At 49.8% G+C, this 13145-nt stretch overlaps 1 protein-coding gene across 1 annotated transcript in view; it reads left to right on the top strand.

Moving 5' to 3' along the window:
* TMX2 (thioredoxin related transmembrane protein 2) overlaps positions 1–13145 on the top strand; it is a 109809-nt gene that overhangs the window by 84178 nt on the left and 12486 nt on the right. The window contains exon 7 of the mRNA XM_063958465.1: positions 1661–1790. Within this exon, the coding sequence (XP_063814535.1) occupies positions 1661–1790 (130 nt within the window). The remainder of the gene's footprint in view (positions 1–1660; positions 1791–13145) is intronic.

The following is a 13145-nucleotide window of genomic DNA, read 5'->3' as shown; positions in this document are numbered from 1 at the left end:
AGTTAAGAACTCGTCAGCAATTTCTTCCGAAGGTGGTTTCTTCTGTCCATATAAACCAACCTATTGTGGTGCCAGTGGCTACTGACACCTTCGCTGCTTCAGTCTCTGGATGTGCTCAGGGCTTTGAGAATTTGTCACAAGAACAGCTCGGATACGGGAAACAGAGACTCTGTTTGTCCTGTATGCTCCCAACAAGATTGGGTGTCCTGCTTCTACTATTGCACGCTGGATCAGAGGGGATCGGTATGAAATACCTCCAATCAAAATCCCGACGTTCAAAATCCCGACACCAATTGACCGATGGTCAAAATACCGACATTTAAAATACCAACAAGGTCAAAATACCAACATGCGTTTTTTTGTGTTTTTTTGTGTGTGTATGTCGTCATAAGTCAACATGGACACCATATAAAGTGTACCGCGTCCCCTCGCATGGCTCGCTGCGCTCGCCATGCTTCGGGCACGGTGCATCGCTGCGCTCGGCACACTATTCTATTCCCCCTCCAGGTCCACTGGGATGGTAAAGTATGAACAAGTCGGTTTCAATGACAAAAATCATGAAAAACTCATGTCGGTATTTTGACCTGTCTGCATTTTACATGTCTGTATTTTGACCTTGTCGGCATTTTAAATGTCTGTATTTTGTCCATGTCGGGATTTTGACCTTGTCGGGATTTTGACCATCGGTCAATTAGTGTCGGGATTTTGAACGTCTGTATTTTGATTGGAGGTAAACTGACTGCATCCCGATTAGAGGTATGATTCAGCACGCTCATTCCACGGTAGGATTGCCGATACCGAATTCGGTGACTGCCCATTCTACTAGAAAGGTGGGCTCATCCTGGGCGGCTGCCCGGGGGGGTTTCGGCATTACAACTTTGCCGAGCAGCTACTTGGTCAGGGACAAACACGTTTGCTAAGTTTTACAAGTTTGACACCTTGGCCGATGAGGACATAAAGTTTGGTCAATCGGTGCTGCAGGGACATCCGCACTCTTCCGCCCGTACTGGAGCTTTGGTATAACCCCATGGTACTGAAGTGGACCCCAGCATCCTCTAGAACGTATGATAAAACAGTATTTTAATACCTACCGATAAATCCTTTTCTCCTGGTCCGTAGAGGATGCTGGGCACCCAGCCCAGTGCGTACTTTACCTGCAGTTGTTAATTGTTGAAAATGTTTTCAGCATGGTTGCTGTAATGTTCATGCCTGTTGGCATGTGTTTTGTTGTATGCCATGTTGTACGACATGGTTGAAGTGTGAGCTGGTATGAATGTCACCATTAACTTAAAAGTAAATCCTTTTCTCGAAATGTCCGTCTCCCTGGGCACAGTTCCTATACTGAGGTCTGGAGGAGGGGCATAGAGGGAGGAGCCAGTTCACACTCTGAAAAATTCTTAAAGTGCCCATGGCTCCTGCGGAACCGTCTATACCCCATTGTACTGAAGTAAACCCCAGCATCCTCTACGGACTAGGAGAAAAGGATTTACCGGTAGGTATTAAAATCCTGTTTTTATTTTCACCCTTGGGTTTTACATGGGGCCTTTCTAAACTTTTGCTACAGTGGTTTGAAATGCCTAGTTATGCACCAGCCTATAATCTAACATGTTGCTTTTCCATTACGCTCCCTTTCATGGAAACATGTGACTTACTTTTGTAGGTACAATGTGAGTACATCACCACTCACCAAGCAGCTGCCCACGCTTATCTTGTTCCAAGATGGCAAGGAGATATTTCGGCGACCACAAATAGATAAAAAGGGGCGTGCTGTATCGTGGAGCTTCACTCAGGTAATGGGACTCCTTCTACATGACATGCGACCAGAAAGTAACCATTCACTGGCTCCCTTGTACTACAGCATCCTATATATCCATAATGGTAGAACTGCTTGTCTTGGATGCAGCAGTAACCGTATTGCTCTGTGGCCATACTATCAGAAGAGATTGTATAAGTAAGAGACAATTTTTCAGTGGAATTGTCCATCAGTGGTAAACTGGTTTCTTGAACTGGGGGAGGGGGTATAAAACATCAATTCTGAAGTAATGACACTACACCAGAGCTTCCCAAACGCTGCCATTACAGTCCAGGTTTTAAGGATATCCATGCTTGAGTAGTGTTCATTCTAGCACCTTTCAAAACCCATGCAGTTTCTCTTTGCCGCCTGAGGTGGTGCTCTCTGCTGTGATGCTGCTAGCACAGTCTGGTCTGCATCTCAGTGCTGAGATACAGAGCAGAATGTGCTAGAAGCACCAAAGCAGAGAACAACACCTCAGGCAGGTAAATTGAACTGCACGTTCTGCTGCGGGGTACACTGGGCTCCACAAGTCTGGACAATGGGGTGTAGAGTAGGATCTTGATCCGAGGCACCAACAGGCTCAAAGCTTTGACTGTTCCCAGAATGCACAGCGCCGCCTCCTATATTCAGTGATTGCAAAAACGCGCTATAGCGCGTATTTTACCCCATGAGGAGGATCGGGGACTCACTTTTACAAAATGAGTTCGTCCCTGGGGATGCGCTCCATTGTAGGCAGTCCTGTAGCTCCTTTGATCTCTCCGCCGGGTCCCGCTGCCAATCTTGTGGCTTCATTGATGTCTCTGGGTCCAGCGGCCAATCCTGTGGTGCCTTTTAGGTCCAGCGGCCAATCACATGTATATACCGAGGTCTCCCTCTCAAACCCCTCCAATAGCCGGGCTTCCGGGAGGACTAGTAGACGGGGAGGAGGAGCTGTTGTTGGTGCCTTTCACTCCTGTATGCAGCGCCGGCACCCGTACTCAGAAGGCGGCCCGAACTGCAGCGTTAACAGGCTCTCTCTGCAGCCACCCGTCTCCTCCCCGTCCCAGCGCTGCTATTCACTTCTCCCCCCTCACCGCCGCGGCCACTCAGGATGCGGGGGCATGCGCCGGTGGATTCCAAGGCTCGGCGCGGCACTTACAACGCTGAGTCCTGAGTGGCCGCGGCGGTGGGGGGGTAGAAGCGAATAGCAGGGCTGGGACGGGGAGGAGACGGGTGGCCGCAGAGAAAGCCTGTTAATGCTGTAGAAGATGTTACTACATCCCGCCCACAGCAGTAAGGAGCTGAAGAGAAGAATTTCAAGCAGCCCCTGGCATGGAGGATTCATGTTAGTAATAAACATATGGGCAATTGGGATGGCAGCAGCCAACGATTCAAACACTGGGGGTGAGGGCAGTGCCCAGCATACACCAACACAAATGCACACATTGGCCAGCATAGTTACCCCACTCCCAAATACCCACACCCTCCATACACCCTCCATAGCCACACAGTGCCATCACATGCACCCCACCAACCACACAGTGCCCATCATACACACCCCCAATACCCACACATTGCCCATTATACACACTCACACAGTGCCAATCATACGCACTCCCCACAACGTGTTCACACTGCCCATTATACACACACCCATCTGACACCCCCTCCACTGACACCCGTGATCACTGTGTCTGGGGACGACAACTGGGGGTCCAAGATGGTGGCTACAATGTGCCTAAGTGGTCACCTGGTGCAATGTGTGTAACGTGCTCTACCTGGCGCAATGTGTATAACATGCTCTACCTGGCGCATTGTGTGTAACGTGCTCTACCTGGCGCAATGTGTATAACGTGCTCTACCTGGCGCAATGTGTATAACGTGCTCTACCTGGCGCATTGTGTGTAACGTGCTCTACCTGCTGCAATATGTATAACGTGCTCTACCTGCTGCAATGTGTGTAACGTGCTCTACCCGGCGCATTGTGTGTAACGTGCTCTGCCCGGCGCATTGTGTGTAACGTGCTCTGCCCGGCGCATTGTGTATAACGTGCTCTACCTTGTGCAGTGTTTATATTTGCTTTACCTGGTGCAATGTTTATATGTGCTCTACCTGGTGCAATGTATATAACATGCACTACCGGGCGCATTGTGTATAACGTGCTCTACCTGGTGCAATGTGTATAAGCGGCACTTCTGTGTGGTGTAATGTGAATTGGCACTATTATGTAGTCATGCCCCTTCCCCATGAAGCCACGCCCCTTAAGTTTTGCAGCGCGCCTTCGGCGCGCACTGCCTACCCTTTACGGTCTCGCAGGTGGAACACCAATTCACTTTATGCCTAGGGCACCAAAATGTCTAGTTACAGCTCTGGTGCAGGGTGTCCTGCATGCTACACAGCCCAGCAGCACTGTCACCCCATCCCCCCACCTTGCAAAACTTTTGTAATGTCCAAACAAGATTAAGATTAATAAGAACCTTTATTCCGATGGGACCCAGAAAAAGAACGGTAGGACCCCAATTTTTGAAAGTGAGGGGTCCCTGGGACCCACTTTTTTTTTTGGATCAGCGCGATCACTGATATCACCCTGCCTCCCAGCACAGGAGCTCAGTTTGTCAGTTGGTTCTGCAGTAAGCAGGCACTTAACAGAGGGGCTGCTCCAAGCAGCCCTGAGAGAAGATTTTTATGAGGTAAAAAGTGAAGACTTCAAGGGCAGCAGCGGTGGTAAATGTCTTGTGACATTCACTGCTGCAGCTCCAGCTCTCCCCAGCGGCGCTGTACACTCCCGAGCCCTGGTTGCCGGGTACCTACAGCGGAGGCTCCGGTTTTCTTCATGTTAGACACACACAGCTGGGGCTCTCCAGGATCGCGTGGCCACGCTTCGGGAGGTGGTAAGTGGGTCCCGCTCGCGGGACCCGGTCTTTATCGCGATCCGGCGCGGTCAGTGGGAGGCGGGCCGCGTGCGCTGGTGGTGGACACTGTGGATACAGGCGATCCCACTAGATCACCAGGGCATGGGCGCAGGTCAGGTTTTCTCTTAAAACCGATTTTAATATCGCCCACAGTACCCGGTGGTTTTGCCAGCAAGGGGGATAATGCTTAGACCTGAAGCCCCTCCCCCAGCCCCAGGGCGCCATTTCCAGCAAGTGTTCCCGCCCTGGAGCTGCATCTCTGTCTTTTCCTCACTCCCTGTCAGTGTCTGCGGCGCCATTACTCCTCAGCTCACTGTTCCTGGGACTGCTTGGGCAAATCCTCCTATGTAAAGCCGCCTGGTTGTCAGAGCTGTGCCTTTACATGACACTTAAGTATTCTACCTGCCTTTTTAGTCAGTGTTAGTAAGAAAGAGTGCATTTAGACAGGGCTTTATAGTACAATTACCCTGTGATATATATCCAGTTTCTTACTGTGTAGTGTTATATCTATTGACTATATAGCTGTGTAAGCTAGTCCAGTGCAGTATTATTCTGTAATAACCTCTGCATTGTACAAACTGTGACTATTTGTGTGTGCATTGATAGCCGAGTGGTGTCCATCTCGTGTCTTTCACTCAACTTGCTATCCCTATATTCTATAACCTGAGGGGGCTTGGTGCGTCAGGTGTTATTTAATATAGGATTTTCACAAAGATATACTGTATTACGTATTTTTCTCTGTAATTTAGTCACCATATCTCTCCTTTATCTCTGCTGGTGCTGACTACACTGCGCAGGGGTTTGGGTTTAGGGATATAGTGCTGCTAATAATTGTACTGTGTTACCTCATACTGCAAGTTATATCATGTCTGCTTCTGAGGGTAAGTGTTCTGGGGCGGAACACACTGCTGGTGTTGCTGAAGCCACAGGCACATATGGGGAGAATATAGCAGCTGTGGGCTCTGGTTCTGGGGGCTCCTTGCCCCCCAGTGGGACTGTGGCAACGGAGGCACATACTGACCCTCCGTGGGCTGCTTTTTCCACGCTTCTGCATACGCTAGTTCATAAACTAACACCCCTTATGGGACCCCCAATGCCGGTACAACCGTATGTGGTCCCTTCAGCTAACCCGCCGTGAGCGGACGATTTATCTGCTCAATTAAAGAAGTTGGACCAGTCCCTGACTATTAATAAGTCTGACCATCGCTCGCCTAAGTCCAAGAGGTCCTCTAAGCGAGCGATCGTCTCCTCACAATCCACTGCTCTCACTGACACCTCGTCTGATGAAGACAGCACATACACTGACCCCACAGGTTCTGACTCGGATATGGCTGATGGGGAGGGTAGTTCACATGTGGATGTTCTTGATCTTTTGAAAGCTATTAAGTTAATTCTGCAGATTACGGATGATCCCGAGCCATCCGTTCCTCCTAAGAAACCAGATAGGTTCAAGCGTCAGAAGGTGATTAAATAAGAATTTACTTACCGATAATTATATTTCTCATAGTCCGTAGTGGATGCTGGGGACTCCGAAAGGACCATGGGGAATAGCGGCTCCGCAGGAGACTGGGCACAAAAGTAAAAGCTTTAGGACTACCTGGTGTGCACTGGCTCCTCCCCCTATGACCCTCCTCCGAGCCTCAGTTAGGATACTGTGCCCGGACGAGCGTACACAATAAGGAAGGATTTTGAATCCCGGGTAAGACTCATACCAGCCACACCAATCACACCGTACAACTTGTGATTTGAACCCAGTTAACAGCATGATAACAGAGAGCCTCTGAAAAGATGGCTCACAACAATAATAACCCGATTTTTGTAACAATAACTATGTACAAGTATTGCAGACAATCCGCACTTGGGATGGGCGCCCAGCATCCACTACGGACTATGAGAAATAGAATTATCGGTAAGTAAATTCTTATTTTCTCTAACGTCCTAGTGGATGCTGGGGACTCCGAAAGGACCATGGGGATTATACCAAAGCTCCCAAACGGGCGGGAGAGTGCGGATGACTCTGCAGCACCGAATGAGAGAACTCCAGGTCCTCCTCAGCCAGGGTATCAAATTTGTAGAATTTTGCAAACGTATTTGCCCCTGACCAAGTAGCTGCTCGGCAAAGTTGTAAAGCCGAGACCCCTCGGGCAGCCGCCCAAGATGAGCCCACTTTCCGTGTGGAATGGGCTTTTACAGATTTTGGCTGTGGCAGGCCTGCCACAGAATGTGCAAGCTGAATTGTCCTACAAATCCAACGAGCAATCGTCTGCTTAGAAGCAGGGGCACCCAGCTTGTTGGGTGCATACAGGATAAACAGCGAGTCAGATTTTCTGACTCCAGCCGTCCTGGAAACATATATTTTCAGGGCCCTGACTATGTCCAGCAACTTGGAATCCTCCAAGTCCCTAGTAGCCGCAGGCACCACAAATAGGTTGGTTCAGGTGAAACGCTGTCCTCAATTCTGCCCTGTCCGTATGAAAAATTAAATAAGGGCTTTTATAGGATAAAGCCGCCAATTCTGATACACGCCTGGCTGAAGCCAGGGCTAACAGCATTACCACTTTCCATGTGAGATATTTTAAATCCACAGTGGTGAGTGGTTCAAACCAATGTGATTTTAGGAATCCCAAAACTACATTGAGATCCCAAGGTGCCACTGGAGGCACAAAAGGAGGCTGTATATGCAGTACCCCCTTGACAAACGTCTGAACTTCAGGAACTGAAGCTAGTTCTTTTTGGAAGAATATCGACAGGGCCGAAATTTGAACCTTAATGGACCCTAATTTGAGGCCCATAGACAGTCCTGTTTGCAGGAAATGCAGGAATCGACCCAGTTGAAATTCCTCTGTAGGGGCCTTCCTGGCCTCACACCACGCAACATATTTACGCCAAATACGGTGATAATGTTGCACAGTTACATCCTTCCTGGCTTTGATCAGGGTAGGGATAACTTCATCCGGAATGCCTTTTTCCTTCAGGATCCGGCATTCAACCGCCATGCCGTCAAACGCAGCCGCGGTAAGTCTTGGAACAGACATGGTCCCTGCTGGAGCAGGTCCTTTCTTAGAGGTAGAGGCCACGGGTCTTCCGTGAGCATCTCTTGAATTTCCGGGTACCAAGTCCTTCTTGGACAATCCGGAGCCACGAGTATAGTCTTTACACCTCTCCTTCTTATGATTCTCAGTACCTTGGGTATGAGAGGCAGAGGAGGGAACACATATACTGACTGGTACACCCACGGTGTTACCAGAGCGTCCACAGCTATTGCCTGAGGGTCCCTTGACCTGGCGCAATATCTGTCCAGTTTTTTGTTGAGGCGGGACGCCATCATGTCCACCTTTTGGTTTTTCCCAACGGTTCACAATCATGTGGAAGACTTCTGGGTGAAGTCCCCACTCCCCCGGGTGAAGATCGTGTCTGCTGAGGAAGTCTGCTTCCCAGTTGTCCACTCCCGGAATGAACACTGCTGACAGTGCTATCACATGATTTTCCGCCCAGCGAAGAATCCTTGCAACTTCCGTCATTGCCCTCCTGCTTCTTGTGCCGCCCTGTCTGTTTACGTGGGCGACTGCCGTGATGTTGTCCGACTGGATCAACACCGGCTGACCCTGAAGCAGAGGCCTTGCCTGACTTAGGGCATTGTAAATGGCCCTTAGTTCCAGGATATTTATGTGAAGTGACGTTTCCATGCTTGACCACAAGCCCTGGAAATTTTTTCCCTGTGTGACTGCTCCCCAGCCTCTCAGGCTGGCATCCGTGGTCACCAGGACCCAATCCTGAATGCCGAATCTGCGGCCCTCTAGGAGATGAGCACTCTGTAACCACCACAGGAGAGACACCCTTGTCCTTGGAGACAGGGTTATCCGCTGATGCATTTGAAGATGCGATCCGGACCATTTGTCCAGCAGATCCCACTGAAAAGTTCTTGCGTGGAATCTGCCGAATGGAATCGCTTCGTAAGAAGCCACCATCTTTCCCAGGACCCTTGTGCATTGATGCACTGACACTTGGCCTGGTCTTAGGAGGTTCCTGACTAGGTCGGATAACTCCCTGGCTTTCTCCTCCGGGAGAAACACCTTTTTCTGTACTGTGTCCAGAATCATCCCTAGGAACAGCAGACGTGTCGTCGGAATCAGCTGCGATTTTGGAATATTTAGAATCCATCCGTGCTGTCGTAGTACTACTTGAGATAGTGCTACTCCGACCTCTAACTGTTCTCTGGACCTTGCCCTTATCAGGAGATCGTCCAAGTAAGGGATAATTAAGACGCCTTTTCTTCGAAGAAGAATCATCATTTCGGCCATTACCTTGGTAAAGACCCGGGGTGCCGTGGACAATCCAAACGTCAGCGTCTGAAACTGATAGTGACAGTTCTGTACCACAAACCTGAGGTACCCTTGGTGAGAAGGGCAAATTGGGACATGGAGGTAAGCATCCTTGATGTCCAGAGACACCATATAGTCCCCTTCTTCCAGGTTCGCTATCACTGCTCTGAGTGACTCCATCTTGAACTTGAACCTTTTTATGTAAGTGTTCAAGGATTTCAGATTTAAAATGGGTCTCACCGAGCCGTCCGGCTTCGGTACCACAAACAGCGTGGAATAATACCCCTTTCCCTGTTGTAGGAGGGGTACCTTGATTATCACCTGCTGGGAATACAGCTTGTGAATGGCTTCCAATACCGCCTCCCTGTCGGGGGGAGACGTTGGTAAAGCAGACTTCAGGAACCGGCGAGGGGGAGACGTCTCGAATTCCAATTTGTACCCCTAAGATACTACCTGCAGGATCCAGGGGTCCACTTGCGAGTGAGCCCACTGCGCGCTGAAATTCTTGAGACGGGCCCCCACCGTGCCTGAGTCCGCTTGTAAGGCCCCAGCGTCATGCTGAGGACTTGGCAGAAGCGGGGGAGGGCTTCTGTTCGTGGGAAGAGGCTGTCTGCTGCAGTCTTTTTCCCCTTCCTCTGCCCCGGGGCAGATATGAGTGGCCCTTTGCCCGCTTGCCCTTATGGGGACGAAAGGACTGAGCCTGAAAAGACGGTATCTTTTTCTGCTGAGAGGTGACCTGGGGTAAAAAGGTGGATTTCCCAGCCGTTGCCGTGGCCACCAGGTCCGATAGACCGACCCCAAATAACTCCTCCCCTTTATACGGCAATACTTCCATATGCCGTTTGGAATCCGCATCACCTGACCACTGTCGCGTCCATAACCCTCTTCTGGCAGAAATGGACATCGCACTTACTCTTGATGCCAGAGTGCAAATATCCCTCTGTGCATCTCGCATATATAGAAATGCATCCTTTAAATGCTCTATAGTCAATAATATATTGTCCCTGTCCAGGGTATCAATATTTTCAGTCAGGGAATCCGACCAAGCCACCCCAGCACTGCACATCCAGGCTGAGGTGATTGCTGGTCGCAGTATAATACCAGTATGTGTGTATATACTATTTAGGATATTTTCCAGCTTCCTATCAGCTGGTTCCTTGAGGGCGGCCGTATCAGGAGACGGTAACGCCACTTGTTTTGATAAGCGTGTGAGCGCCTTATCTACCCTAGGGGGTGTTTCCCAACGTGCCCTAACCTCTGGCGGGAAAGGGTATAATGCCAATAATTTTTTAGAAATTAGCAGTTTTTTATCGGGGGAAACCCACGCTTCATCACACACCTCATTTAATTCATCTGATTCAGGAAAAACTACGGGTAGTTTTTTCACACCCCACATAATACCCTTTTTTGTGGTACTTGTAGTATCAGAAATGTTCAAAACCTCCTTCATTGCCGTGATCATGTAACGTGTGGCCCTACTGGAAAATACGTTTGTTTCCTCACCGTCGACACTGGAGTCAGTGTCCGTGTCAGTGTCTGTATCGACCTGAGGTAACGGGCGTTTTAGAGCCCCTGACGGTGTTTGAGACGCCTGTACAGGTATTAACTGATTTGCCGGCTGTCTCATGTCGTCAACAGTCTTTTGTAAAGTGCTGACACTATCACGTAATTCTTTCCGTAAGACCATCCAGTCAGGTGTCGACTCCCTAGGGGGTGACATCACTAACACAGGCAATTGCTCCGCCTCCACACCATTTTCCTCCTCATACATGTCGACACAACGTACCGACACACAGCACACACACAGGGAATGCTCTGACAGAGGACAGGACCCCACTAGCCCTTTGGGGAGACAGAGGGAGAGTTTGCCAGCACACACCAGAGCGCTATATATATATATATATATATATATATATATATATATATATATATATATATATATATATATATATATATATATATATATATATATATATATATAGGGATAACCTTATATAAGTGTTTTTCCCTGATATAGCTGCAATATATATTTATCTGCCAAATTAGTGCCCCCCCTCTCTTGTTTTACCCTGTTTCTGTAGTTAAGGACTGCAGGGGAGAGTCAGGGAGCCTTCCTCCAACGGAGCTGTGAGGAAAAAATGGCGCCAGTGTGCTGAGGAGATAGGCTCCGCCCCCTTTTCGGCAGCCTTTCTCCCGCTTTTTTATGGAAAAATTGGCAGGGGTTAAATGCATCCATATAGCCCAGGAGCTATATGTGATGTATTTTTTGCCAAAAAAGGTGTTTTTATTGCGTCTCAGGGCGCCCCCCCCCCCAGCGCCCTGCACCCTCAGTGACCGGAGTGTGAAGTGTGCTGAGAGCAATGGCGCACAGCTGCGGTGCTGTGCGCTACCTTATTGAAGACGGGACGTCTTCTGCCGCCGATTTTCCGGACCTCTTCAGTCTTCTGGCTCTGTAAGGGGGACGGCGGCGCGGCTCTGGGACCCATCCATGGCTGGGCCTGTGATCGTCCCTCTGGAGCTAATGTCCAGTAGCCTAAGAAGCCCAATCCACTCTGCACGCAGGTGAGTTCGCTTCTTCTCCCCTTAGTCCCTCGGTGCAGTGAGCCTGTTGCCAGCAGGTCTCACTGAAAATAAAAACCTAAAACTGAACTTTTTTCTAAGCAGCTCAGGAGAGCCACCTAGACTGCACCCTTCTCGTTCGGGCACAAAAATCTAACTGAGGCTTGGAGGAGGGTCATAGGGGGAGGAGCCAGTGCACACCAGGTAGTCCTAAAGCTTTTACTTTTGTGCCCAGTCTCCTGCGGAGCCGCTATTCCCCATGGTCCTTTCGGAGTCCCCAGCATCCACTAGGACGTTAGAGAAAACAAGTTTTACCTCACTCTGACCACCTAGTGGATATACTTCAGGAGCCCTGGCAATGCCCGGGTACGAAGTTTGTGCCTCAAAAGAAGATGCTGGCTCGCTATCCCCTCGCGCCAGAGCTGTCTAAAAATTGGGAAACGCCTCCTCCAGTAGACTCACATGTGGCTAGGATGGTGGTTTCCTCAGCTCTACCTGTCACTACCGTCACGTCTCTAAAAGAGCCTACGGATAAACGTGTCGAGGGTTGTCTAAAAGCGATTTGCACCCTTACGGGTGCTGCACAAAGGCCCACTATTGCAGCATCATGGGCGGCAGAGGCTATTGAAGCATGGGCCTTGGAGTTAGAAGCTGAAATCTCCTCTGACCATGCTAGGCAATGCTTGTCATATATTGTCACAGCTTCTCGCTATATTAAAGAGGCTGCTTCTGATGCCGGTATCCTAGCAGCCAAGGCCTCTACTACGTCAGTCCTGGCTCGCAGGATATTGTGGCTGAGATCCTGGTCTGTGGATCTGGACTCTAGAAAATCCCTGGAGGTACTCCCTTTCAAGGGAGATATTCTGTTTGGGGAGGACTTAAATAAGATAGTGGCTGACTTGGCTACTGCCAAAACTGCCTGTCTGCCTAATACAGCTCCTTCTATGTCGAAGGCCAAAGGCACGTCCTTTCGTCCTTCAGGTAAAGCAAAAGGTCAGGCGTACCATAAACAGGCCCGCACTTCCAAACCTGGTAAGCCAAAGCCCAAAAGAGCCTAGGCTGCCCGTCAGCCAGCAGCCAAGACCGATAAGCCTGCCACATGACGGGGCGGGCCTCCCCCTGGGGGGTCCGGCTTCTAGGGTATACCCAGGAATGGTTGAAGACCACTTCAGATGCCTGGGTACGGGAAGTCGTCACTCGAGGTTACGCCATAGCCTTCAAAAACCGACCCCCTCATCGATTTTGCCAGACAGATGTCCCGTCGGACCAGACAAAGGCAAACACTCTGCATTCGGTGGTACAGACCCTCCTGGATACAGGAGTCGTAGTACAGGTGCCTCTTGCTCAGAGGGGCCAGGGGTACTATTCTCCGCTGTTTCTAGTCCCGAAACCGCACTGAACAAGTTTGTGAAGGTTTCCAAGTTCCGTATGGAAACCCTTCGCTCTATAGTTCTGGCCTTAGAAGCTGGGGACTACATGGTCTCCCTGGACATACAGGATGCTTACCTGCATATTCCTATAGCAGTGTCACATCAACAATACCTGAGGTTCGCTATTGTCAACCTCCATTACCAGCTT

Source organism: Pseudophryne corroboree, chromosome 3 (assembly GCF_028390025.1).
Source record: "Pseudophryne corroboree isolate aPseCor3 chromosome 3, aPseCor3.hap2, whole genome shotgun sequence".
In the NCBI taxonomy this organism is placed as follows: domain Eukaryota; kingdom Metazoa; phylum Chordata; class Amphibia; order Anura; family Myobatrachidae; genus Pseudophryne; species Pseudophryne corroboree.
This window is presented reverse-complemented; position numbering and strand designations above follow the sequence as displayed.